The 27,771-nt window shown below is 39.4% G+C and overlaps 1 protein-coding gene across 1 annotated transcript in view; it reads right to left on the reverse strand.

Moving 5' to 3' along the window:
• Positions 1-27,771, reverse strand: part of EMB2762 (CCAAT-binding factor) — a 266,353-nt gene that overhangs the window by 68,627 nt on the left and 169,955 nt on the right. The window contains exons 9-10 of the mRNA XM_089388606.1: positions 6,638-6,696; positions 6,301-6,475 (exon numbers count right to left, since the gene is read on the reverse strand). Coding sequence (XP_089244732.1) covers positions 6,301-6,475; positions 6,638-6,696 — 234 coding nt within the window. The remainder of the gene's footprint in view (positions 1-6,300; positions 6,476-6,637; positions 6,697-27,771) is intronic.

The following is a 27,771-nucleotide window of genomic DNA, read 5'->3' on the forward strand; positions in this document are numbered from 1 at the left end:
GACTTGACACAGTGACTTGATGTATAGAAAGTTGTGACAATAGTTGACTTGACATAGTGACCTTGTAAGACAAGTGCAACAGTGAAGTAAAGTAGTTCCTTGAGTGTAGATGTGCACATAACCTGTGACCTCATGTTAGCTACAGTATTTGGATCATTGATGTAAACAGTTTTGGAACATTTAAGCAGTAGAACTATGCCTATGACAATCATTATATATTCAATGAATTGACAGTAACCTGAGATACAGTGTTAACAAGTGATGTGACTATATCTCTTGGTGTTAGTCACATGTGATGTGACAGCAGTTCTTGTGTATGTATAAACTTGACACCTAGACATGACTTGACTCCCAGACATGACATATTGACTTGACACCTAGACGTGACACATAGATCTGACTTGTAGATACATGACAGTGAGTTGACACTTTTACTTTGACTTGACATGCCTTTGCAAGACTTATATACCTTTTAGTGACTTGAACCTTGGTTTGAGTTATTATTAGTATTACTCTCCTGTGCCCCGTACAGGCAGTGGTTCAGTGATGTGGCAGTCTACTTATGAGCTCTTGATGGCTATTCATACATGAGCAATGTAGTGCGGTGACAGTGACGTGCAGTTGTTATTGATATGCAGTGATAAGCAGTGACAGCGATGTGCAGTGATCATGATGTGCAACGACCATGATGTGAAGTGATCAGTAATGTGCAGTGGTCATTGATGTGCAGTGATCGGGTGTCAGTTTGAGCAATACAGAGTTATCTTCTCTACAACTTTCTTATATTGATTCAGAGCACAAGGGGATCCAGTCTGAAAATTATGAAATGTGGTCCGTTGGCTCTTCAAGGTGATTGGAGACACCTTTAGGTTGTGGCCTGAGAACTCTTTAGGGTGGAAGAATGGTGTGAGGCAGGTGACTGGGGTCACCTTCAGGTTGGAGCCTGAGAACACTTCAGGGCAGCAAGGTTGTGCTAGGCATGTTGAAGCCTACACAGCGCGTTGGGGTGTCCTTTTAGTCGGGGCTGATAAATTAAAGGGCGACGAAGCATCCTTCCGACAATCGCTGGTAAACAGAAAGTTGGGGCACTCGTCAGGTTGTGTCCTGACTTACAAGGCGTTGGAATGTCCTTCCGGGTGCAGCAGGTTATTAGGGTGTAGTAGTGTCCTACAGGTTGTAGCTTGATAATTAGGGGGTTAGAGCCTCCTTCTGTTGTAGTTGAAAACTTGATGTAATTATTTTCTTTTAAAGAGGGAGATGACAATTACTAAGAAGCACTCACCGGTTCTTGACCCGAAGGGGGTTTTCCACCTAAAAATATTGTGTCTATTGTTTCTATCTTACTGCATTGTTGAATGGTGTTGTTTACTGGGTTTGTTATTTGATACTGAATAATAATAATAATATTGTTGAAGATTAAAACGCTCTGAAAAGGATTGACAGATTGATAATTGCTAAGAAATACCAATTTACCCCCTTCTCATTATTTCCAACACCTACAAGGACAAAGTAGGCAAATATGGGCTTATTTGGGAGATCATTTATGACATATGGAACAATCAACTCCATCATCCTATACATGCAGCAGGTTATTTCTTGAACCCAAAGTATCATTATAGAGCTATGCTAAGAGAACATCGTAGTGGGCAGTTCAAAGATGTGTTCTATGAGTGCATGGAGTGCATGGTACCTAATGAGTCGAGTCGCAACAATTGGAAATACATCAACAATTCATTCCTTTCTCTAGGGCCATAGGTACATTTGGAAAAAATCTGGCAAAGAGTGCAAGAGATGTGGATCAACCAAGTAAGCAATTCCAATTTATTTGTTTTTTTTTTTTTGTAAATTTCAATTGTTTTAAATGGAAGTAGTAATTCGTAAATTTCCCAAACTTACCATCTAAATTGTTGAACAATGAACTAAATCTAGTCTTTGTCATTGTAGCACATTGGTGGGAGTCATTTAGAAGCCAATATCCTTAACTACAAAAGTTTGCAGTTAGAATTCTCATCCAAACTTGCAATGCTTCTGGGTGTGAGCACAATTGATTTGTTTTTGAACAGGTTCACATGAAGAAGAGAAATTGTTTGGAACAAAAATGATTAAATGATCTTGTCTTCGTGCAACAACTAAGGTGCAACTAGTTATTGAACAAAGGACCTGATACAGATCCCATTGTGTCAGATGATATTGATCAACTTCAAAATGGGTGGAGAAGACTCAACTAGCTAAGTTTGATGTTGATTTTGATATTGATGCCATGGAGTGGGGGACGTTGATCCCAATGCAAATCTGGTAGTTGAACTAATAGCTGGAGGAAGCGAACCACCATGACCAAGCATGTAACGTCATATTGGTGACGCGAGTAGTTGTGCAGCTCCGCCAACTCATGCTTCTAGTTGTACTAGGTCTAGTACTGCTATTGAGGTTGGAGAGCATTGTGAGGAGTCCTCAAACTCTGACCCAGATGATGTTTACGTAGCTCTTGTCAATGATCCCATGTCTAGTAGTGGTGATAAGTTTGATGAGTGATCATGTTGATCAATGATTTGTAGTAGGCTAGTGGCCTAGTAGCTTGAGTTTTAACATTGTTTTTGGACTCTAGAGGCCATTTAGAGCCTCATTGGTTATATATTTTGTTGATGATATCATTGATATGTATTGCACTCGGTGCCATTTTGATATATGCACCTTTACATGGTATATAGATGAGAAGAATTTCCATATTTTGTCTCTAATGGTTTGGAATCATGGTTTGTAATCTTAAAAATAAGCTTTTCATTAAAAAATAATTATTTTATGTATTTTTTTCAATTCTGGTTTATTGAATCTATTTGAATCACGGTTAGATAAGTGACCAATTCGATGCCCAGTTCCAATTTTTAAATCTATGGGATGCCAACGAGTTGGTGACAGAGTGTTCAGTTAAGGCACTCCTTATGTAAAGGTCACAGGTCCAGACCTCGACTTACACCCACACCTAGAGGTTATAGTGCTATTGGTCGAAATCAACCCTGTGTAACATGAGTACAAAACCGACCTCATTGTCAAATCCCTTGTCAGAAAAAAATATATATAAGGAGATTTCTCATGGGGTTGTGCAGCATTTTACATGAATAAACATTCAAAATAAACGAGAGGTGAGCCAAAGATGGTAATAAACTGCAAGCCTCTACATGTTGCATTAATGCCAATCCTTTCAAAGAAATGTTATTTACCAGGTTTGCTAATTGTATCAAAGCTAAAACATTGATCAAATATTAGGACTTTTGTGCAGGTGTGTGAGAATCAATACATGCTAGGAAATCAAAGGTCATGTTGAGCCAAGGAAATCGTTTTTTAACCATGCAAGTCTTGTTTATCATGTCGCTTGTTACCTCTAAGGTCTTATCATAAGCCTAGAGAGTATAAAGTAACTATGGATTTGATACTAGCTTCATCTTCTCGTAAGCAGCTTTCTCCTTCTAAAGCTAATTAAATAAAGAATTATAATGAAATAGACTTCTATGAGGATGGAGTTATTGTTATTGAGTTCAGTCTATTCCTAATTGGAAACTTCCTAGGGTTCCCCCATCAAAAACCTATACTATGAATTTGTGTTACACTGCTATAAATGTCACTTTATCCTTAAGTACCACAACTCACTAGATCCCTCCTCTCACCCAAGAGGATATAGACTCGGGTTTAAAAAACCATTTTCAATATATCCATCTCAGTGTGTTATCTAGTTTTCTCTCAATCAACTTGTACATTCAAGTCTTAATGATGCATCTCCATGTTCGGTGGATTCCCAACAAAAGAAGTTTGAAGATGCCTTAATTGGTGGATTCTCATCCCCCTTACATTATGGTACTATGAGTCTATTGTGCCAAGATTTGTTGTCTCCCTTACTAATGCATATATTTCTTCATTACTCCAAGCCTAAGTCCAATTGAATGGCTTCGATATGTTTGAACATAGTCATCTTGCTCTTATATTTGTCACTACAATCATGTATTCTTTGCACCACAGTTTGGCATGGAAAGACCACAATGAAAGCATGGTGATCACTCTAGGGAATATTTCTCACATTATTGTTTATTTCACTCAGCTATCAATCCCCACAATGTGGCAGAATCATTATGTTTCCCTTGCTGAAAAATATTTGGAATCCTCTAGGCCACAAAAGTCGCTTGATAACATGGTTCGAGGAAAATCACTTCTGAGTCTTAAACCTGCATTTTCCATAGAGGATGATCATAAGCACGATCTATAAAGATATTACAAAGATTGTCCATATTGTCAAGAGACAAGGCAGATAAAGGACAAGAAATAAAACTCAAGCACTGCAAGAGCAATGCCTCAAAACGTTTCCAGTACTTCCAGTGCTAGTAGTCTTAGCACATCAAAACATTTCGGGCGACACTCCAAATGTAAATATTATATAGAGTTTCTAAATGATCAAAAAAATCATTTGAAATATTGTAATGTGCTTAGGCTTACATTGCCCAAAGAGAAAACAAAGTAATCAGAGAAAATATTGCCAAAAAGATATATGGGTCCATCAGATTGCACTCAGACCCTTGGTGATGGACCTTTGGTTGCTGATCAAGAGTTTGTTCACTACAGGAAGCTTCGAAACCCTAGGCAAAAAGAACATCATATTGGCCTCTTACAGCAACTATCAGACAAAATGTATGCTACAAAATTTAGACGATGTTGCAAGACATATTCTGATTATAAAGCACCATTTGTGTAAATTCCATATAGTTGTTGGAAAATAGATTCTTTTGATTCTAAACAGTCTGATAATCAGAATACGCATTTTACAAGAACAAATGACTATTGCTCAAGCAGCAATAGAGGATCTTAAAAAGATGATGACTCCTAAAGAACAAACCTGAAGATTATTGAAGGTTAAAATTTCTTCGAGCAAGAAAATAAGATGGAAATAGTCCTAGCAAAACCTTCTCTTGAAAAAATTACTCTCCTAAAAACGAGATATGATGTTTTAAATGAAGATATTTGCTCATATAAGCAAAGTCTCTCTTAAAAGAGAGAACTCATGGTTAAACATGAAATGAAAAGAAATACTGTTGATAAATACGAGATCAGATTTAGGATTGACAGAGAAAATTTGTTAGATCTAGAACATGTTCCTAAATGGATAGCCATGAAAGATAATGTTTTTAGATTTGGTATCAAATGAAATCAGAAAAAGAAGGCACGTATATTGCATCCAGTAGTGGAACTGCACCAGATCTATTTCCCCTCTCGCAGCCAGGCTCTTCTTATTCTTCAAATCCTCCCATCTCTAATGTTGATTGTCTCTCTTTCCAAGTGATAGGAGATATTTTTACAGATTGGGAAGGATGGATCGATATCCGAAAGGGGATCCACAAAGAAAAAGTTACATCGCAAGAGTTGACTTATAAAATAGTTAGGGGATTCTAGGGTATGTTTGGATATTGACAGTCTGGAACGAAACCTACACATCAACAGAAAATTATGGAAGATAGGCAGCCAGTCAAATCCCGAACAGAAGCAGCAGTTCTTGAATTTTTGGGTACTATGCAATATGATGTTGAGCATTATTCTGCAGTATTCATGGGCCATGGCTCAAAGGCTTTGTAATTTAAGTCAACTGGATTCTTCTAAATGTGAGATGCAAAGACTCTTGTATAAAACAGGAGATGTTCACAACCCTGCTTCTTTGCAACACTATATAGCTGATAGGCCAGGATTAATTCCTGAACTAGTGCAGAATTATCTGACATATCATCAGTCTTTAGCATCACTTCATGATATAATAAAGAAGATTCTTCAGCAGCAATATGTGCAAAGAAAAGCTTCAAGAATAATAAAAAGGCAACATTGTTTCTCGAGAAACAATGCCATCTTGAATATAAATACGCTTTTTTGTTTTTCTTTCAAAAAAAAGGTTATTACAATCCATAGAAGATTTAATGTCCACCACATATGTTTCTTTATGAAGCAACACATTGAATTGTCTACTTTTGCCAACTCAAGGCCACAAATAACAAGAAAGCTTAGTAAGCAATAGCTTTTGCAAGATACTGAAATCGAAATAGATGCGACAACATTATCTCATCCATGTAATATACAGGGCATTTTCTTGATGAGAACAATATCCAAAGCTCTCAAACATGGTAATAAAATGAGGTATACTTTTTTCTGAACATAACAATGAAATTTTAGGAGTCTCAGGTAAAAACATCTTCGCCTTAAAAGGATTAAACAATTCTGAAAGAAGCATATTCAAAAATAAATATTAAAACATGCTTAAGAAATGAATGTTACCTCAAAAAGACGAGATCGATATTTAGTCATAAATATAGATGGTTCTATAAGTGTATAAAGCTTATTGTAGAAATCAGGATACTCTAGACCATGTTGTGTGATAAGTATAAAAAGACTATTGAGAGCCATGACACTGACCACGCCCCCAATATCATAAGATCTTGTAAGAAAGTCACTGAACATAGACAAATAGAAATGCAAACCATTAGATATTGAGAAGACTATGTATGCATGAAACCAACAAAATGTAATAATTTAGATACGATTACCAAAATCCATTTCACTGTGATAGTAAGCTTTCTAAAAATATTGTCACAAGTACAACCTGCTTTCCTACCTTAGAAGAATTGGGTTTGTCAAATATGGAACAACAGTTTTATGTAAGGTGGCCAAAATCTGCAAACATTTCTTGGGGTTAAAATCTCTGTAAAATAACTCACAAAAAAATAATAATAACACATTAAAAGCACTCCAATCATGGTGCAAAACATCAGAGAATTGTCATAAAAATTTGTTGCCATATAAGAGGTTATATGGAAAGCAGATATTAAAAGAGTTATGACATAAAAAGAGACCAATCAATCATTGCTTGCTTAAATGATGTTTGTGTTGTTTAACAAAAAAACAAGGAACCAGACATTCTAACTTTCATTGTTAGGAGACCAAAACATAAATCATTGTTACAAGCTAAGGGAAAGAAAAATAATTGCTGTAATTTGACAACAATATTACCAAAAAAAATATTATCAGTCACGCTAACTACCTAGATATGGATTGGCTACTGACATCAGTATGCTATCTTTTGAAACAAAAAATGCACATAAACCTGCCGAAGACCAGCATATGTAATTGTATATAGACCAATATACATAAATTTATGAATATATAGACATAATCAACAATGGTATATGTGTGTGTGTGTGGTCACGTGCCTGGATATTTAAGAACTTATTGAATATATTTGAGCAAAAAAAAAAAAAAATTGTTACCACAAAATCTAAGAGACCTAGTGCAAAGCCAAATTAAGCAACGTAGGTCTTATGGCAACAACAGATTGGACAATAAGGACTCAAGGGGTCAATGGTGTTCTGAAAGAAGGTATTGGCAAGGACTTGATGGTCCTGATAAGAGATACAAGCAATCAAGCACACTTTCGACCTGTTGACCACTGAAGTTGCACTTAAATACTTGTCAGAGTGAAGCAACAAAACTTATAGCTTGCTGACTTAATGTAGAAATACACGAAAGGTATTTGTAATAATATATATATATATATATATATATATATAGTGATGTAGAATGTTACAATGAGGGCCCGCATATATACCTAAGCAGGTGTCCTTTCGTGACTAGACATGTCTTTTAGACATGCCTTTTCACTTAACTAATGACTACTTAACATAATCATTACTTGATTATTTAGTATTTACATTTATTTATATTTATTTATGTTTATTTTATTTTATCCAATTTATGTTCGTAACATTGCCCCTTCCTTCAAAAGCTTTGTCCTCAAAGCTTATTGTTGGCAGTTTCCTTCACTTTAACCTTGAATAATTGTCTTCGCTTGGCTCACGTCATTTTTGATAACCTCGAATAATTCTCTAATGATATTATTTTGGAACTAGATTTTTTTCTAATAAATATATTTTTTTATTGACCTCCCATTTTTTTTAATAACTCTAGATATATATATATATATATATATATATATATATATATATTAAATTAATTAAATTATATAATCAAATTAATTAAATTAATTTATATTAACTATAAATTAATTCGATTAACTTATATTAATTATAAACCAATTTTATAAATTGATTAAATTAACTATATTATTATATACTTTAATTATATAACTATATAATTAATATACGGCACGACAAATCAGGTATAACGGATGTTGTTTGACCTTGACGTTGACGATTGGCTTGAAGGATTGACCACGGCACAAAAAGATGGCACAAGGAACCCTATCGGCACAAAAGATTACAGCTTGCGAGTGTATTGGGCATGATGGATGTGATTTGATCTTGACGACTCGCCAGACAATTGACTGTGGCACAAAAGATGGCACAAAGAACAAAGGCAGAACGACAGTCGATTGTCGGGACAGGCGGAACAACAAGGACGGGATGATGACAACTGAAATGAGCACGAAGACAACGTGGACGAAGCATGACTGGGACGCGACAAGTTATGGGTTTGGGTTACAGCTATTGATACCACATAAAACAGCGGATTCAACAACGCAGACAGACAGGCAACGGGGATAGAGGACATAGTGGGGGTATTGAGTGGTTGACGTGGCAACATGGGATTGGAGCAGCACACAGACAAGGTGCCGACAGTTGCAGGGACAATCGGTGTGGCTGCTGATGACGACAACGTGCAGGTAGCAACGATTTTTGGCAAAGAACCCGACTTGTGGCAGCAATGTTCGACGGTCGACAGGAATCACAGCTTGGGCTTGGTCGTCAAGTTGTTGTGAAACAACGGTTCCAATGCAGCGGCGAGGAGGATTGTGCAAAGACTGGAGGGTTGTGCAGTGAAGGGGTTGTATGGTAATCAAGCAAGTGGTAGTGAAGGTCTGGGGAATAACAGTGTAAAGGATGCAGGAGATTACCACCTTGTTGCCTGGCCAAAGAAAATTGCTAAGATTACAGTATTGCCACCTTGCTTCTTGGCCAAGGAAAATTGATTGACTTAATTAAGCACACAAATCAATGATCCCAAAACATCTGCAGCTGAATAAAGAATAGTTGATTTTAAATCATGTCCCCTTATCATTGAATTGACTGGTGGAACTACTAGCAATAGTAAGGGCAGATAAGGACCTTGTTCGATGATTTTTTTGTAGTACTGATCATCTTCAACAAAACGTTTCAAACAGCTCAAGGATGCAAAGGAAGTTGTAGTTGGCCCTCTAGGTGGATTGGTAGAAGCATCTCCTGCACCAGAACAAAGAGCCCACCACAAACCTTTTGTCCATTTATTATCATCGTGTAGAGCATCTCTTCCAGCACTTGTGTGTGGATGAAAGAACTTCTTTACAGTACCCCAAAGTATCTTGAAACTTGGACCACCATTGATGATGAACATCCAATGCAAGGTCTCAGGGTAGTTGTCCCCATCACTTTTTTGTATACGCACAACCAGATAGTTTGCAACCTTGGTAAAATTCTTCATGCCCAAACCTCGCACATGGAATATCGTAGTAGTTGAATCTATTTGCCTTTTGTCTGCGATAGAGCAAGCAGGAAATTTTTTATTTAGAGCATTATCAAGTCCCTTTTCCAATCTCAGATTGCCATCATCTTTCCAGAGCATATTCTTTCCATCTTCAAAAATTGCAGAGGAAATCAAGCCTGAAGTGTTGCTCTTGGTCGGTCCCTTGTCTAATATATTGTACTGAAACTATTTGTCAGAGGATCCTACAATATTTTCAATTTTGACCTTAGCAATCCCAAAGTCACCCTTCAAATTTTCTCGAGGATCCTCGCCTTCAAGACCAATTTGTTTATGAAAAGTAAGTTGGGTGTCTTCCCTGTCAAATTTATCATTCTGATTATCCACTATAATAACTTTGTTCTCTCACCTTGACCTTGTACTGAAACGAGATGACCTTCATTGGACCTATCCAATATCATACCATCTATCCTCTCATAATCTGCCACAATCTCAATTCTAACTGTTGAACTCAAGTCTCCGTCAATTTTATTATTAAAAAGAGTTTCAAAACATCTGCTTTATCATAGGCAAGGATGGCCCTTGATACATATTCACCCTTATCTATTCCAGGACTTTCCAAATGTGTTTTTTTCGGCAATTTCTACAATGTGCATATCACTAAGATATGCATTATCCTGCCTCATAGGTTTTGAGGCATCTACAACCTTTTATTTGTATTAACTGTTCAAGAGCCTTGTCTAAACTTTTCATAGTTTTCATTGATTGGTCTAACAGTACTACTCAACTCTCTTTCTTTAGCTACCACGCTTTTACTTGCAGTGGATAACTCTACTGAGAAGGAATCATCATGAGGTGGCCTAAAAGGTTCACCAATCTCCACTTTTCCATCATTATAACCTTCTATATATTCATTGTTATCTATTACATCTTCATTCTCATTATCATCATTCTGATAATTTTCTACAACATCTACATCTTCAATATTATAATCATCTAATGCTTCACCGTGTTTTGTTTCACCATCGCTATCATCTTCCTTATTATCGATTTCTGCATAACTTTTCTTAAAACATGTTGTAGCTTCCGCAAATAACTTTTCTAAACGCTGCAATGCTTCTTGAATTTTACTAAATTGTCCCATGAATACAGAACGTGAACGTAATGGCAATTTGTGTGGCGAACAACGTTCAAAGACTCGCATGATTATATTGTGTGACATGGCTCTGATACCACTGAAGCAACAAAACTTATAACTCGTTGACTTAACGTAGAAATACACAAAAGGTATTTGTAATATATATATATATATATATATATAGATAGATAGATAGATAATATACAAGTGATGTAGAATGTTACAATGAGGACCAACATATATACCTAAGAAGGTATCCTTTCGTGACTGGACGTGTCTTTTAGACATGCCTTTTCACTTAAGTAACGACTACTTAACATAATCATTACTTGATTATTTAGTATTTACATTTATTTATATTTATTTATGTTTATTTTATTTTATCCAATTTATGTTCGTAACACAAAGACTCCATGGTCAGAGCACATTCAGAGCATTCATGCACCATCAGATCATGCAAGAATACCAAAATTCATCTTCATCCTTCATCAATCTACTGTCCAAATTCTACAGCCCTGCAGAAATTATGTAAAAATGATTCTGGTGAAAAAGTGTCATATAAAAGGCCTAGGTAGCTTAGGATTTTACTACCAACTGAGTTCACTCTAGGGAGTTTGTTTTCCCTTAGGCTCATTATTTGTGTTTCTCAACACTTATAATTAGTGAAGTTTTTCTCCTAGATCTACCGCAAATCTAGAGTGTGGCTTGATAGTAGAGTCTTAGCTGAGTCCTAGTATCTAGAGTCGATGTATATTACCATAATAGATCATCTCTAAAGTTTCGTGGAATTTGGTTGAGTCTACGTGTCATTTTTTAATTGTTAAAAATCTCCCATTGGTCAAGATTTTTAATAATTATTTGATATAAAATGTAACAAGTGTTGTCTATAAAAGCTGTAAGGGGGGGTATGAGTAATCAAAATTAAAACTCTACACCTCAAATTTCTATTTATACACACTTTCAATGTGAAAAAATGTGCATTTACCCCTCAAAACCCATCTTTTCGAATTCCTCGCAGAAACTGGCAAATAACTAACCGGAAAATAAAAATGGGAAAAACTAAAAAATTCTCTCCAAGTGAAAATGATAAAAAATTAGGTGGACTTTCCCAAGAAATAAAGTCAAGTCAAAAAGTGATGGAATCTCCACAAATCAAGCAAGAGAAATACCAAGAAAAATTTGATGGTCCATAAGAACAACTATTGTCCCAGCAAATCGAATGAATTTTTTGAAGCAAATGGTCCGAGTTTGTTAATTTGAAGGGGATTTAATCGAGGAAAAGTATGATAAATATTTTTTAGTGGTCCAAACCACTCCAAAATTCGAATTTCACGCAACCCAACTCCTCTAATATGGAGAACGACGACTTCTCCTAGGGATCTACACAGCGGAAATCAAGGGTTTCGATTTTTCCTGGTTGGATCTAGTTCTTTGCCCAAGGGACCTAGACGTTTTCACTTGGAGAGGGCTCCTCTCTCAAAAATTTTTATATATTGAGCCTCTAAGCTCTTCATTGTATCATTGTAAAATTGAACCACTGGCTAAGTGGAGCTCTATAGGATTTTTGTATTGGAATTTTTTTTATCCAATAATGAAAGACTTTGGGGGTATATGCTTTGTGGTGTTATTCTTCTGGCTTCTATGCTAATATTTTTCAGATTTATTTGCTCCTAATGCTCTAACACAAATTGATCTTTAATTTGTTAAGTTCCATATGCCTTTGGTATTAATTTATGCAAATTATTTTGTGTAATTTTTTGGATTAGAGAACCACTCTAGAGCTAGTAACACTAGTGGGTTTTCAGCCGAACCCCTAGTCTTTTTTTTCATTGTGCAATCCAATCCCTAGTGGATCTAACAAAATCTTTTGAAGTGTGTAGAGATCTATAATCTTTTGCATCTTTTGCGTTTTTGGATGAACCAACCAACTCTCAAGCGACAGAAGTAGAAGAACCCACATCGATTTCTCTCAAAGGCTTATTGAACGATTCTTTTTAAGGGAGTTTCCTTGCTATAGCTTGAAAACATCATCAATTTTAATATATGCTTCTCTATTGATGCACTTTTACTGAATAATCCAACTATCTAGAGCTTATTTCTTGCTTGCACAAGAGTGGAGGTGTCCTCATGTTAAGAAATCTAGGGGTAGTTAGATCAGGTGATTTATCTTACTTTGATAACTGCTTGTGATGTGTTTTTACTTAACTTGATTAGCTTCTTCTTTCACTTGATTATAATTAGTGTTGTTATCATCAAACAACTACCAAAAAATAAAGAACAATGAGATAAGAGGACACAAGATATAGGCTTTCAGTCAAGGCCAAAACCTCTCATCTTGAGAGGAAAACCCACAAGAACTCTTCTCTTCTTATAGAGCTTCAAATGACGAATTCCAAGACCTATGACCCTTGACCAAGACCCCTCCAAGACCAAGTCAAATCTCTCCTTGATGAGTGTTGTAATCTAGCGAATAGTGTGCATTGTTACTAGTAGACAGACACAAGTAAACATCCAGAAAGCATGAAAAGAGATAAAACAATGTAGTAGGGAGTTAACCAAGAATCATATATGTATTCTATATTATATCAGGAATCATTGCTACATTCATACCGACAGGTATATATAGACTGATAAAACAATTACAGGAGTATAACTATTGGATTAACCACATTGTCTAATCTTATCATTAGTTATTTGTCAGTCATTCGACTAGTCACACAACCCAACTAGCTCTTTCAACATCTCCCCCACCCTCAATGCCTTCTTTGTCCCAAAGAAGGGGTTGAGTTAGAAAAACAAAAAGAGAAAACAAATTAAGACAAGAAGACAGAGGAGACCTTTTCCATCAACATTTGTGAATTACAAGTAAAATAAATATAAAGTCCAGGCCTGTGGATCAGAGCCTAGTGCTTCTTATCTTGTGGTCTGCATCTCTGAGGTTGGCTAGTTCATTATTTGATCAACCTCTTCTGCGTAAGACTGTTGTTTTGATATAGTAGCAAATGTAGAAACACTAGGTGCATAAAATTGATGGGTAAATCGTGGCAGAAGTGGAGAAGTAGAACGAGCTTACGAAGTTGGAGTCACACGAGGTAACGGGGTCTGATAGATCACTGGAGCCAGCATCTGCAAATGTTCGTTGAAGATAAACCATTCTCGGACTACTACTCGAGCTTTTACAATCGACTCTATAAGATCATACAAGTACCGTACATTGTCTTCAACTGCCGCAGAGTCAACTATCCTCTGATTGAATGGTTTGTTCTTCTCGATATCCTCCACCTGATGGCTGATGCACAATTTGTTGAAGGAACTGAGAGGCATTTGAAGCTTCATGTTAGGATTTGTTTCCTTCACGCAGCCACTTCTGATATTGTTGTAGGAGTTGTGCATAGTTTTCCCTTTCTCACTCCAGTTGAGTATTTATTGTCTGCTTAGCTCTGGAGTTTGAAGTCTGCCTGGCTAAGATATCGCTAATAATTGTTTCTTGGACCCTTATCTTCGAATGAACAACAACCAAATAGGAAAACCAATTATTCAAAGTGGTTACGATAGCAACTCCTTTGTCGAGTTTAGCTTCCAATGTTTGTTTTGCTACTAAAAGTCGTCATGGGCCTTATGCAAAGCTTGAGTAAAATTGGGGTTAGCCATGAGTGTAGATCAATACTGCAATTCTAACACCTGTGCAGTGAGTTCGATGTTCTAATCAATTAACTTCTCTACCAACTGTTGAACAGCAACGAGATGATCATCACTCTTGGCTGGAGTGGGAATGTTTAGTTTTTTTGTTGCCTGGCTCTGGCACTACAGCCAAGTCTCCCTTTCTCGTTCATGGAGGCATTAAAGCTTGTCGGTATCTTTCTTTCTTTTCTAGAGTCGTTTCTTAGCAACTTTGACGAATTTTTCCATAACCTAAAAGAGTTGTATGTCACTAGCAAGCTTGATCTCAACATACTTAGTAGTGATGTCAACAGGCTTCTTGTCCTTAGTTGTTGAAGTGCTTGTTGTGGTCGAATCTGGATATCCTTGGTTAGTCGGACCTATTACCCACCATTTTGTGGGTGATATCCCTAGGAGAAAAAAAAAACTCCAAAATGGTCCTCAGCCAACAACCCCTTGCAACCACCATTGTGCCATTTCTCTGCCACCTGAGCCAGCCATGTGGTCCCTTGCCCATCTACCATGATCGTATGTATGAAGGTGGGCCTCCCAAACCTAAAGGTATGCCTTGTCATTTGCAAATTGAGTATTGCAGTTTGTTTATCATGGACACTTTTGGACATGGATTAATGGGGGGATTCGGCGGTAAGAATGAGCTAGGTCTGTGCTCTTGTCCCTTATACCCATTTTAGGTGTTAACCTTCGACTCTAGTCCCATGGGATCTCTTTTACTGACCATTTGGCTCTAGGGATGGTATTTCGTGAAAAACCCCAATTTTGGTTGTGTGGCCCCGCTCCCTTATCTGCTTCTATTTACCCTCTTTCCATTCATTATTACCCTATTCATCATTTCTCCCTCCTGGGTCCACATTCCTCGACTGGGTCCACATAGGATTAGCATGCCCCTTCCCCTTGCCCACACCTTGAGTCATGGCCTAGAATCAAGCTCGGAGGTTGATGCATCTAAAAAGAAAGATAAAAGCATATATGGCCACATTCAACAGGAAAATGTACCACACAAGGCAAAAGATGGTCGAGACAACCACATTTAGCATGAGCGCAAAAGCCAATACATGAGCTCTACCCCATCATCATGGCCATCACCCTGGTTCCTACAGGTTCTACGAACCTCCTCCATCATATAGGAACTCATGATTGTCCCAACCCCTGGTGAGCAATGAACCGCCAACCGCCCCATCTTAAAAGGGGGTATTCACTGCTATATCTTATACATCATGCTCTCAACCCTTGAGCCCTAAGTAGGAAATCAAAGAAAATCATAAAAAGGAAAAGGCATATAAAGAAGGGTGGAAAAATCAAGGTCAGGGCACCTCATGTACCACGATTGCTCCCTCCTATACATTATAAACCCAAGTGTGGGCTTCCCTCTTATTAGCTACCCTTGTACCCCAGCATGTGACCCAGGGTTGCCCCCACTTCATTCACCTATTTGTCACATGCCACCACCTTTTGAAGGATGTACCCTGACTATATCATTCCTTTTAGAAGTAGAAACCACCTAATAGGATTATTGGTTAACCCCATTTGAAGTTTAGGAGACATTGGCACATCCCGAAGCCCATTATGGAAGGGCAGGCCATTATGAAGTCCCCACCTGTGGTCCATGATTTGGTAAGCTCATTTACTCGATTTCTCTAATGACTTGTTGTACTGGAAGGCTAGGGTAAGCATTGGATGTTATGCAGGATTGCAGATGATCACCATTTTGGGTTTGTTCTCCCTATACGGGGTCCTAATCCTTCAAAGGGCTACATTGGCACTTGTAAGGTGTGCGTTGAGAGCCATGGGCCTCTATAGCAGCAGAAAGCACTCCATGGATCCCCAAACCCATTCAGAGATTGCTCGTGGTTCACTTATTGCACGAGGGAGATGCACCTGATCAATCATGTCCAGTTGGCCCCATATTTGCACCATACACTTGGCAGATGATCCAGGACTTGCACGATGATGTGGCATCACCTACACCATCATCTTAGCCCTTGTAGGCAATCTACAAGCATCTTTGATTTGTTTGGAGACCCATGAGGACACTTGTGTGCCCCCACATGTCATTTGGAGCACCACAGGATATTACAAGGGGCCAACCCTTTGTCCACTACATTTGAGGGTCCTATTCTTCATTGCGGCACCCATGGACCTCATTACGCCTCTTACAGGGCCCTACGACATGCATAGATTATTATTTGACCTCTTGGGAGGCTTTTTTTTTTTTATTTATGAGCTTGTTTGTTGGGCTTGCCACCAAAAGTTGAATTCTTATAACATTATTTTATTTTTGGGGCTTATATAGGCCAAGGAGGCTAATTCGAACTCCTAAGTTATGTATAAATACAAGTGAGATGAGCTCATTTGCTCATCATCACTTTGGGTTGGATCTTTTCTCTCTCTTGAAAATTTCGCACTTTTTCTAGAGGATGAATTGGATCTTTATGTACCAAAGGAAAAATTTTACAAGGGGACCATTCCCCTCATGTAGCAAGCCCACAAGTTTGGAACAACCCGAGGAGTTTGAGATTCATGATTGGGAATCTCATGTATATAGGTGGAAGAAAGCCCTTTATGGCTTGAAGTATAACACCTCGGGCATAGTATGAGAAAATTGATAGCTGTCTGATGAAGCTAAGATTCGCTAGGAGTGAAACCAACCCAAACCATTGCTCGAAGGTTGTGGATGATAGACCTCTCATACCGGCACCTTCTCAGGACGACCTATATTTGACAAGTGCAGACCCTCTCACTTGCAGAAGTAAAAGGGAGTTGGATTCCATGGTAAACTACAAGCCAGTGACTACCTCGAGGATCTTAACTTTCAGAAGTAATATGTTGGTGATGACGCACTAGATTTGGGAAATGCCTCTGAGTTTCATAAACTTATCTGCATTGATGTTCTTGGTGAACTTCTGTCTGTATATATGCTTTGCAGTTAGCCTGGTGAGCTCATATTTGGTTGAGCCTCACTAGATTGGTGCCAAGAATCTTCTAAGATATCTTCAGGGCACAATCTCTCATGGATTGAGATACACTGCCGGAAATATGAAAGCTGCATGATTATTCGAATGTTGACTGGGCAGGCAGTGTGGAGGATCGCTAGAGCACTTCTCAGTGTTGGTTCTCTCTGGATTCTGCTTCGATATCATGGATGAGCAAGAAGCAGAAGTCAGTTGCTATAAGCACCGCCGAGACCGAATACATAGCTACGAGTATGATCTCGTGTGAAGCTACCTGGTTGTGGAAGCTCATCAGTGAGTTGTTTGTACACATCATGAATACCACTGTGATTCTTTGTGACAACCAAGGGGGGATTCGATTATTGAGGAATCCTGTATTCGATGATTGCTCCAGCAGATAGACATCAGATACTACCTTATCTGGGATATGGTAAGTCGATAAGCAAGGAGGCTCCATCGCATTGAGACTGATGTACAGGTTGCAGACACTTTATCAAAGCCCCGGGGAAAGGTCAAATCTGTGATTTTCCCGAACGACTTGGAGTCGTTGAGAGACCTTCGTATAAGGGTCATGCATGTTGCATGCACTGAGCTCTGGGAGATCTGGAGGGCTTGGTGTACTTAATGGAGCGACATACGACCACAGGACGACTCACCCTCCCCTGGTGGTGCGCTATGTACAGGGTGACAGGTTCAACCTTTCCCTGTGACACCTCGTGGCGACTATGGAACAGGATGATTAGTTCTCCTATGGGTCGGGATGATTAGTTCTCTCGTGGCAACTATGGAACAAGATGATTAGTTCTCCTGTGGGCCGAGATGATTAGTTCTCCCGTGGCAACTGTGAACGAGGATGATTAGTTCTCCTATGTGATTAGTTCTCCTGTGGCAACCAATGGACAGGATGATTCGTTCTCCTACCCATGCAATTTGGGACTCATGGAAAGTACCTCTCATCTGATCAATGAGCAAGGAAATGGGGTTAGGGACAATAGTAGTACTATCGATGGACGCAATGTTGTATCTACCATACTCCCTATCCTAGGATGACCTCCATTGATATGGGATCAATGAAACTGATCTATGATCACTATGGGTGGTTTGAGACACTCTCTTATGATATTGATATAAGATCAATACAACTAACTTCGGGTCAGTAAGAGTGATATGACACATTCTGTTCAGATGAAACTGACTTCGAGTCAGTAGAGAATGGCATGATACATTCTCGATCAATTCATCTTCTTCACAGCTCAACGGAGCAGAACTGAGCAGAGCAAAGCAAAGCTCAACAGAGCAGAACTGAGTAGAGCAAAGCAGAGCTCAACAGATCAGAACTGACCAGAGCTCAGCAAAGCAGAGCAGAACAGTGCAGGGCACTGATGGTAGAGATAGTACAGTCAGACATATAGATCAGCGGATGGAGTCCTCCCTAGTTGAAAGGGGGTGTTAAAATTGGCAACTAGGGCCAAACTCCATGTGGGTCATCTTATTAATGGCAGCTGATATTTTTCTTGGATCCCTCTCATCGAGAGGTGTAGGATTGATCTAAAGATCATCCGATTCCGATAAGTATTCATGGAGATATGAATTTATTTGTGTTATGGGACAATTCGTCAAGGTCGGCCAACAACCAAATAAACCCCTCATGTGCTCCACGTTTTTGTATAAATAAAGGTGCCTTGAATCATTTGAGAACACAACTCTCATGATCTCCCTCTCTCCACTTGTTTTGGGTTTGTCTTCTCTCAAGGAAGACGCAGTGGAGAGGGTCATCTAAAAGAGCCCTAGACACAGTCATCTAGGAGAGCCCTAGCCACAGTCTTGGAGGAGATCTGGCCACAGATCTAAGAAGCCCTAGCTGCAGTCAATAGGAGTTCTAATGCATAGCAAAGGGAGCCCTAATCCGCAGCAAAGGGAAGGCTCTAATCCACAACAAAGGGAGCCCTAATCCACAGCAAAGGGAAGGCTCTAATCCACAGCAAAGGGAGCCCTAATCCACAACAAAGGGAAGGCTCTAATCCGCAGCAAAGGGAGCTCTAACCGTAGCAAAGGGAAGGCCCTTATCCGTAGCTAATGGGAGCCCTAAACCATTGTCAAGAGGAAGCCCTAAATTGTTGTCAAGAGGAGCCCTGAGTGAAGGCCTTAGCCGCATCATAAGAAGGACTTCATCCGCAGCAGAAGGGACCTTATCATAGCATGAAGCAATGTGGGCATCAACAGCAACAAGACAGGGAAGCCGCAGTCACAAGGAGGAGAGATTCAGGGTTGTATATGTATGCGTTTGAGTGCAGGTAAGTGTTGTCAGCTTGCCCGAGTTCATGAGGAAAGAAACGTTGTTGTTTGGGTATCATTTGGGAAGGCGGAGTGCTACAGCTAGTTGTTGTGCTAGGTTGCAAGCCAGAGCACACAACTGAGGTTGTGTCAAGGACTGTCAAGGGTGGACAGCACCTTCAAAAGGCAACGTGGCATGAGGGAAAGCTCTTCAAGATAAATTGTAGTCCTAAAAGGACTTATCTCTTGACTGTGTGGTAGCCCTAACCTGAACACAGTCATAACAACAATGGGCAGCAATACATATGATCAGTACTGCTAGACATAGGCGCTGCAATGGGATAGCATGGCAATGATGAGGTATTATAGCATGCATGGTAAATCATCATGCAACATGGGATAGTTGCAAGCATGAAGAATCATGGACGGCAATGGCATGGTAAAGCATGTACAGCTGCAAGTAGAGTGTTGTATGGGACAGCAGTATAGTACTTGATGCAGCTAGGACACAAAGCAACAATGGTGCAGCAAGCACATGGGCATAGCATGGTGCAGCCATGGCACTAGGTAAACACTGGGACAGCAACAGCATGAGGTCCAGTATTGTGATGATGGGTGCAACATGGTGCAGCACGGTGAGGTGCAGCATATGGACGAGATGCAGCACATGATAGGTGAATGAGTCACCTTGGAGAATCAGTTGAAGCAGCATGTCTTCAACTGATCTCATGTAGAGATAATATATTAGTCTAAGTATTGACTTCTATTGTAAATGTACTATCTCTCTCTCTCTCTCTCTCTCTCTCTCTCTCTCTCTCTCTCTGTTGAACTATTGAAGAACATATAAGAAGAATTGATCAAGGGTTTCCCCACATTGGGGTTTGTCCATGGCTAGCGCCGCATCTTGTGTCCTCTTGTCTTGGCTTGTCTTCTGTGATTTATGTTTATGTTCTATCTGCAGTTTACTTTAATGTTGATTTGATTGCTAAAGATATTGGGCTAACGGTGAAAATTCAAATAAATTTCTCTAAGCATAGAACATACCTAAGCTTAACAGATGTCCTACCATCAGTCAATGTTTGTAAACAGAAGGGAGCCTTAGCTAAGGTGACACTGGGTTAAGTCTCCATTTGTTGCCCTTGGCCTAGCATTTGCCCTTTAGGGATCCCCCTTAGGTCCCCTACTAGTTTGAGAGGTAACATTTTGGCGTCATTCCCAGGGGCACGAAACGTGTGATTTGTTCCCTATAAGATGTATTGACATATTATTATTGGCGACTCCATTGGAAGAACGAAGCCCTAGTTCTTCATTCAAAATCCAAAGTTAATGCTTGTAGGGTGAAGCAAGCATCTATCAAGGCACTACATTCACCCTGGTGACTCCATTTTCAATTCTAATGTGCAAAAATCTCGAGAAATGGTCCATTTTGAGCTCTCTTCTTCTCCCTATGATGCCCTTGGTCCTGAAGAAGCTCTAGAGCACCCTAACATCAAGAAATGGGCACGAGGTTGGATGCCTAAATTCAAAGGAAGTCCTAAATAAGATCCCAATGTCCATCTTGATGAATGCTCTTGGGCTTTAGCATTAACAGGGATTGAAAATGAGGACACAATCATGAGATTGTTGGCCTTATCATTTGTAGGCCAAACTAAAGATTGGTATGATAGCCTCCCCCATGAGATTGCCACTGATTATGAATATTTTGAAGATGTCGTCTTACAAAAATAGGGTGGCACCCCTCATGAAGAATGGACGGCTCGTAGATACCCCTCTGAAGCGAAGCTACGTGATGAAAGGAATAATCTTGAAAAGAGTCTTGGTAAAGGTGTGGAAGACGCCTCAGGTCCCCCTTTAGTGTCTGAAGAGAACCCTCCTCCCGTTACATGTGACAAAACCTTGGAAAAGTAGGTTGGTGAAAGCTTTGGTAATCTAGGTGATGATCAATCTTCGTCAGGTCCACATGATGAACCGAATGACTTTGAGAACATGTGTGTTGAGAAAAATGAGTCTATGGAAAGTGAAGTTGAGACTAACCTTACCTTTCTCAAGGATAGTACTCCTGATGATTCTCCTTTTGAGAACCTTGAGGAAGGTGGTCCCATTAGCCCCTTCGAGGATGATATTGAAGATTATTTCCATATTGAAAAAGAGAAATGGGAAGTTGTTGGTCCTCAATTTGATTGTGCTCCTGTTTATGACATCGACAAGGAGGATGAGGTTGAGATCGGTCCTCCCTTTCTCCCAGGCATTATTTATGACGACATATCCATCAATACCTTTGGGAAGGAGAATTATCATTTTCCTTTGCATAAAAAGGAGCAATTGGGGATGATTGATTCTCGTTTTTGGGAAGACCCTATCTTAGGTGCCGACAACGATAGGATTGATAAGGCCCTTGCTCATACCTACCTTCCTCATGATTCTGGGAGAATATTCAAATCACTTGAGCCTCTAGAGTTGGATTTTCAAGAAAAGGATCTCGTTGAGACTTCACCTTCCCCTTTTGCCTTCTCTATTGTTCATCATCTTGAGTCTTCATCAGGTGATCCCCTCACCCCTTGTCATATGATCTCAAGTAACCATAAGCCCAAGTACAGTGTCAAGGAAGAGCCCCTCATTGATTATACTTTACCTCCTCGGACACACCCTCAGGGTTTTGATCACTCCATGACCTCCCCTCTCCATTGTGACCATCACCTTGAGAGTCCCATTTGTTGCATTCTTCGTTTCCCTAATCCTTTGTTCCCCTCCCATCACAACCTTGTACCATCTACAAAGCATAATATTATATACAATGACTGTGATAAGGAGTTCTCAAGAATGCTCATTCATTCAACCATTGTATACCTAGAAGGAAAGCCTAAAACCTCTAGATTGACCTATTTTCTTTCTCCTAGGATTTCCATTTACCTTGGATGGAGATCACATTTTCCCGCCTCCCACCCACATCATCCGCCATGTGACTATGTCCACATTGGATTTCGAAGTTGCTACATGAGTAATCATACTAACAGGCATATGTATGTTGATGTGATGATATGTTGGTTGCACTGGCTTTATGATTACCCTTAGTATTAAACTTATTATATGCATGTTAGAGTAGGATGCATTGCATGCTCATATCTGCATTAGAATTAACGTCATATGATATTTCTCATGGTAGATAGATGCATTTTTGCCTATTTTATTTTTCTGTTGATTTTATGGCCTGACATATAGCATGTGCGATCATGAGACGTCGTGAAAGCATGTTGCCCCGTGTTTTTCCATCTATTGTGTGTACAAGCGACAGGTCTACGGTAACCAAGAGATTGTTGAAGTTCTCATGTCCCACCATTTTGTGGGTGATATCCCTAGGAGAAAAAAAATCTCCAAGATGGTCCTTAGCCGGCAACCATCAGCGAGCTCATTGTGCCATTTCTCCACCACCTAAGCCAGCCATGTGGTTCCTCGCCCATCTTCCATGATCGTATGTTTGAAGGTGGGCCTCTCGAACCTAAAGGTATGCCTTGTCATATGGAAATTGAGTATTGGAGTTTTCTAATCATGGACAATTTTGGGCATGGATTAATGGGGGAATTCAGCGGAAAGAATGGGCTAGGTTTGTGCTCTTGTCCCCTAGACCCCTTTTAGGTATTAACCTCGGATTCTAGTCCCATGGGATCTCCTTTAGTGACCATTTGGCTTTAGGGATGGTATTTCGTGGGAAATACTAATTTTGGTTGTGTGGTCCCGCTCCCTCTTTCCATTCATTATTACCCTATTCATCATTTCTCGCACCTAGGTCCACATTCCTCCACTGGGTCCACATAGGGTACCTAGGGCATCAATTCCAGGTCTAGCCATGTTGTGGCACCTAGGGCATCAATTTCCCGATAAGTTAGCCCTCTAAGAAAAGTTTGATCTCCTAGGGTCTCCTGCACTAGTGTTTCCTCAAGGTCTCCTCCAATTTTGAAGCCATTCAAACGGCTCTGTTGGGAGAAAAGCCAAGCCCTATCTCCAGGATCAAACTTTGCCTTAGCATCCCTAAGGCTAGTGCCTCATAGGATCAAATCAACACCTTTAAGTGAAAATTCTTTCTTTGATCCTTTCCCCACCTTGTCTAGGGTAAGAACATCATTGGTTTCCATACTCATTCCCCCTGTCCTAGACCAGGTCCACTTGGTCCTGTGTGGTCCCACTTCTTTGAAAACACAATTCTTCAAAAACCATCCGGGATACCAGTAACAATAAGGGTTTTCGGGATTGGGAAGTTCCTTCAAAATTCATATCCCATAAACCTAACCCTTGAATCCTCCTTTCCTTTCCCTAGAAGACATTATACTTTGCTTAGAAAGCAAGCAAGCCTTATCCTTCTAACTCTTTCGGGAAAGGGATTGTTTAGGTCACTCAACATCATTCCATTGACTTATCCTTCATCGGTGACTCCACAATATATCGGGTCTCCTCCCATCAGTGAAAGTCCGTAAATAGAAGGGAGCCTTAGCTAAGGTGACAGTGGGCTAAGTCTCCATTTGTTACCCTTGGCCTGGCATTTGCCCTTTAGGGATCCCCCTTAGGTCCCTTGCTAGTTTGAGTTGTAACAGGGCCAGTGGTAGTACCTGGATTAATTATAGTTGTTGTATTGACAACGGGTACTCCACCTACATCTCGCTATTGTGCCTCCGTTGAACCATGGTTTGTCCGCTGATTGAGCTCTCTGATGGTTTCATCTGACTGAGTTTGTTATGATGAGTTATCTTTAGAAGTGGAGTCAGAGTTGTTATGGACGTCTGACTGGTTATCCTCCCATTGTTTTGCTTTTGACTAGGAATTGTTTGTCTGAGTGTGGTTCCACTGACCCTGATCTGCATTTTGCTTCTCACTTGGTCCCTGTTGGACTACTCTTCTCCCAACTGTTCTGCATTTGATTTATCTTTGCCACATTCTTCTTGATCAGAATTTTGTATGTCTGACTCCTCTTTTTCAAACTAATCTCCGCCTGACTGCTCCTTGTCAGACTGCTCTTGGCCTGTGGGGTTGATCTCTTCATCCACTCGAGTCAGGGAATTAACAAAGGAATCTTTGGTTAAGTCAATCTATGTAACAGTGGCAGATTTACTTTTCTTCTTTTGAGCTTGAGAAGTTCACTGAGTATCCTAGTTGCCTTTCTGAAGGACTTCATCCATTTTGTGCTCAATAGTCTCAACAAGCAAACCTTTCGCACTTTCTACAACGTAACAAATCTGCGTTCTGATGGACGGAGATCTAGGCTTAGAAGGCTTCTTGACAGTAGCATTCTCAGGCTCTAGATCCTTAAGAACAACGTCCAGTCTATTTTGCTTGGTTGGATCATTCATTTTAAGATTTTTAAGTATTCTCTGCCGCTAGGAGGATTTGATTTTAGAAGGGGTAGATTTAGGACTAGCAAACTCTTTTCGAGTAGACTTGTGCTAGGCTTCAAGAAAGGGTATAGATAGGTCGACTTTGAAGGGTTGCAAATGAAGTCTAGCCTGAAATTCCTCCTCGACTTCAGCGTCGTTTAGAGGTGTGACAATGTCATGGGTTTGTTCGAATACAGCAGGTGGAATGACATGTTTGGTATTACACTGACGGCTTAACTCATTAAATATTTGTTCTATTGTGGGCTAGTAGGGGAGTTCTTGTGGGTCGACCTCTGGGGAATTATTGTACCAGACTTTAGTATAATCTAGACCAATTGAATATGAGAAAAGGGAGGCAGAGCACGATGAACATGTCGAGGCACATGGAATTTATCAGAAATATTCTTGATATTCAACAACAACTTACTAAAAATTTCAATAGGCCCTAACGACTAAGGTTTCCCTAACCAAGTACTAGAAAAAAATTTGAAATTGTTCATCATAGGTAAATCTTTCTTTGTAAAGTCAGCTTCCCCTACTGGTGTGTGCAACTTCATAGCGATCCATATCAACAAGGAAGGGAAACGAATAGCCATACCAGAGTTCTGGCAGTCTTGACAATTAACTTTGAATAGGTCAACCACATGATCGCCCGGTTATACTAGACTGCAGGTTTTGCTATTTCGCCGATAGCTTCCAGCATCGTGAGCTTAACATCCAAGGCTCGACCTGCAAAAGTCAGACACAGAGAAACAATTGTACATATCCATCTTGCCAAATGGTCCTGCACCTAGCTCGTCACCACGCCTCTAAAATTTTTCCCGTAAGCCCCTCCGACAAGTTTTGTAAGCCAATGACTTACATCGGTCGTAGTTGGTATTTTAGGTCCTTTGTAGGGGAGCCTGGTAATTAAATGGATGTTCATGCCGGAAATGGAATGTGGTTGATCCAACCACAACATGCCATTGTGATATCTGCTCACTAAATACTTTGCGGCTTCTTCCTTCATACCTTGAAGGTCTGTGACCAACGAAACCCCCAGAATTTCTCTTATTCCATCTTTTTCTAGGTAATCCAATTGAGGGTTCCATCGATTTTTTGTCTTAGCCCACTTGAGATAAGCATCGTAATGTTTTTCCCATGCGGGTTCTTCGACCTTTGCCTGGTGTATATTATGCAAACGGACTTCAAGCTCAGTTTTACCAGCAGGATCAAATCAAGCTTTTGTTATGGGTTCAATTGTTACTTCTTCTTCCTCTGATTTGACCTTGTGTTTTGTCATGGCAAAGTCCTCGCAGAATTCTTTTGTTCACAGAAAATCGAGCAGCTCTGAATCGAAGATTACAAGACTTGGAATGTTTGGGATGTCCTCCAAGTCAATAGGGAAAGTTGCTCGAAACTTCTAGCAAGATTTTGATAAATCCAGGGCATTCTTTGATTTTTATAAAGGTGGTGTTAAATGTGTCATCATTGTCGTTTGAGTTCATTACCTCAGCATGTCTCTTCAATTTTCGTGTAATCTGCCAATTATTATCTCACGCATGCATGGCACCAGCTCGCTCGCCACCTTTCTGGTAGAGTGGGCAGTGAATGTTGTGAATCTTGAAATGAACCTTACGGAATATCTGACGGTGTTGATGTGTGTGAGACGTGGGACGTGTCAGAGGATGACAGTCGTACTTGATTGCCTTGATTTGTAAGCTCACATTTTTGTCTTTTGCGTACTCCTCAGTCGCCTTCAGGTGTGCTCTATTTATGCGGTATTGGATTTCGCGCACTCTTCTTTGATAGGTTTTCGCCTTTTCCCTTTATGCTTAACGATCCGCTGAATTGTGCTCTACGAGTCTGGTCGATCAACTGATATCTTCAAGTCACAGGTCAGCTCCTTTGTCTATGCTTTTCATTTTGATCATCTTGGTGTTGATGGCACTCTGAACTTTGTTTAGCTCTTAAAAGGTCATGTAGGTCGGCCTCATGCTCCATTGATGTTGCTTAGTCTGATTATCACTATCCCTCGAATGGTTTTTTATTGATGTGTTGACTATTACGTCGATTACGTTTATAACTACTTTTTGTTAATTAGAGATTTATACCAAGTTAAAGAGAATCAAAAAAACAATGAACTTAATAATTAATAATTAATTTTATTTATTTATTAAATAGTTACTTTTTTTACATTTTGGTTTGTTAGCTATTAATGGCTTACAGCTAACCTATGCTAGCTATTATTTATGTAATGTATTTTTTAAGTCGGGCACCATTAACAAGTGACTTGAAAAAGTGACCCTACAAAGTTCTTAGATGAACTGCTCCTGATAGTCAAATATCTTCAAGAACAAATGGGCCGAGCCATGCAACTTCAAGTTTTTTGGGTTTGCCTTTTACTCGGTTGTCATATACCAATACTAAATTGCCAACTTGGAAATGTTTATAACAGTGTTGCACTAGTCGCCAAAAAATCGCGATAAAATCGGGCGATAAAATCAGAGTTTTTTTTTTTTTATGAAAAAATCGTGGAAAAAAAAAATAAAATATATATATATATATATATATATATATGGAAAAAAAAAAAAAAATATAAAAAAAATATATATATATATATATATATATATATATATATATATATATATATATATATATATATATATATATATATATATATATATATATATATATAGATTTCTATGAGGAGGAGGTGATCCAAGCTACCCCTGTCACAAGTAGAGGATGTGGTCTACCTCCTGTAGCTCCTAGTTCTTCAACTTCCAGAGCATAGCAAAGTCTATTGCCCACTCCACCGACATCTACATCTAAAGGGGCAAAGGAAATCAGTAGTATTAGACTTTAATTATTTGGTTCATTTCATTGTATA

The sequence above is a fragment of the Pinus tabuliformis genome, chromosome 1_1 (genome assembly GCF_031772625.1).
Source record: "Pinus tabuliformis cultivar Carrire ecotype Pingquan chromosome 1_1, CPIR1, whole genome shotgun sequence".
In the NCBI taxonomy this organism is placed as follows: domain Eukaryota; kingdom Viridiplantae; phylum Streptophyta; class Pinopsida; order Pinales; family Pinaceae; genus Pinus; species Pinus tabuliformis.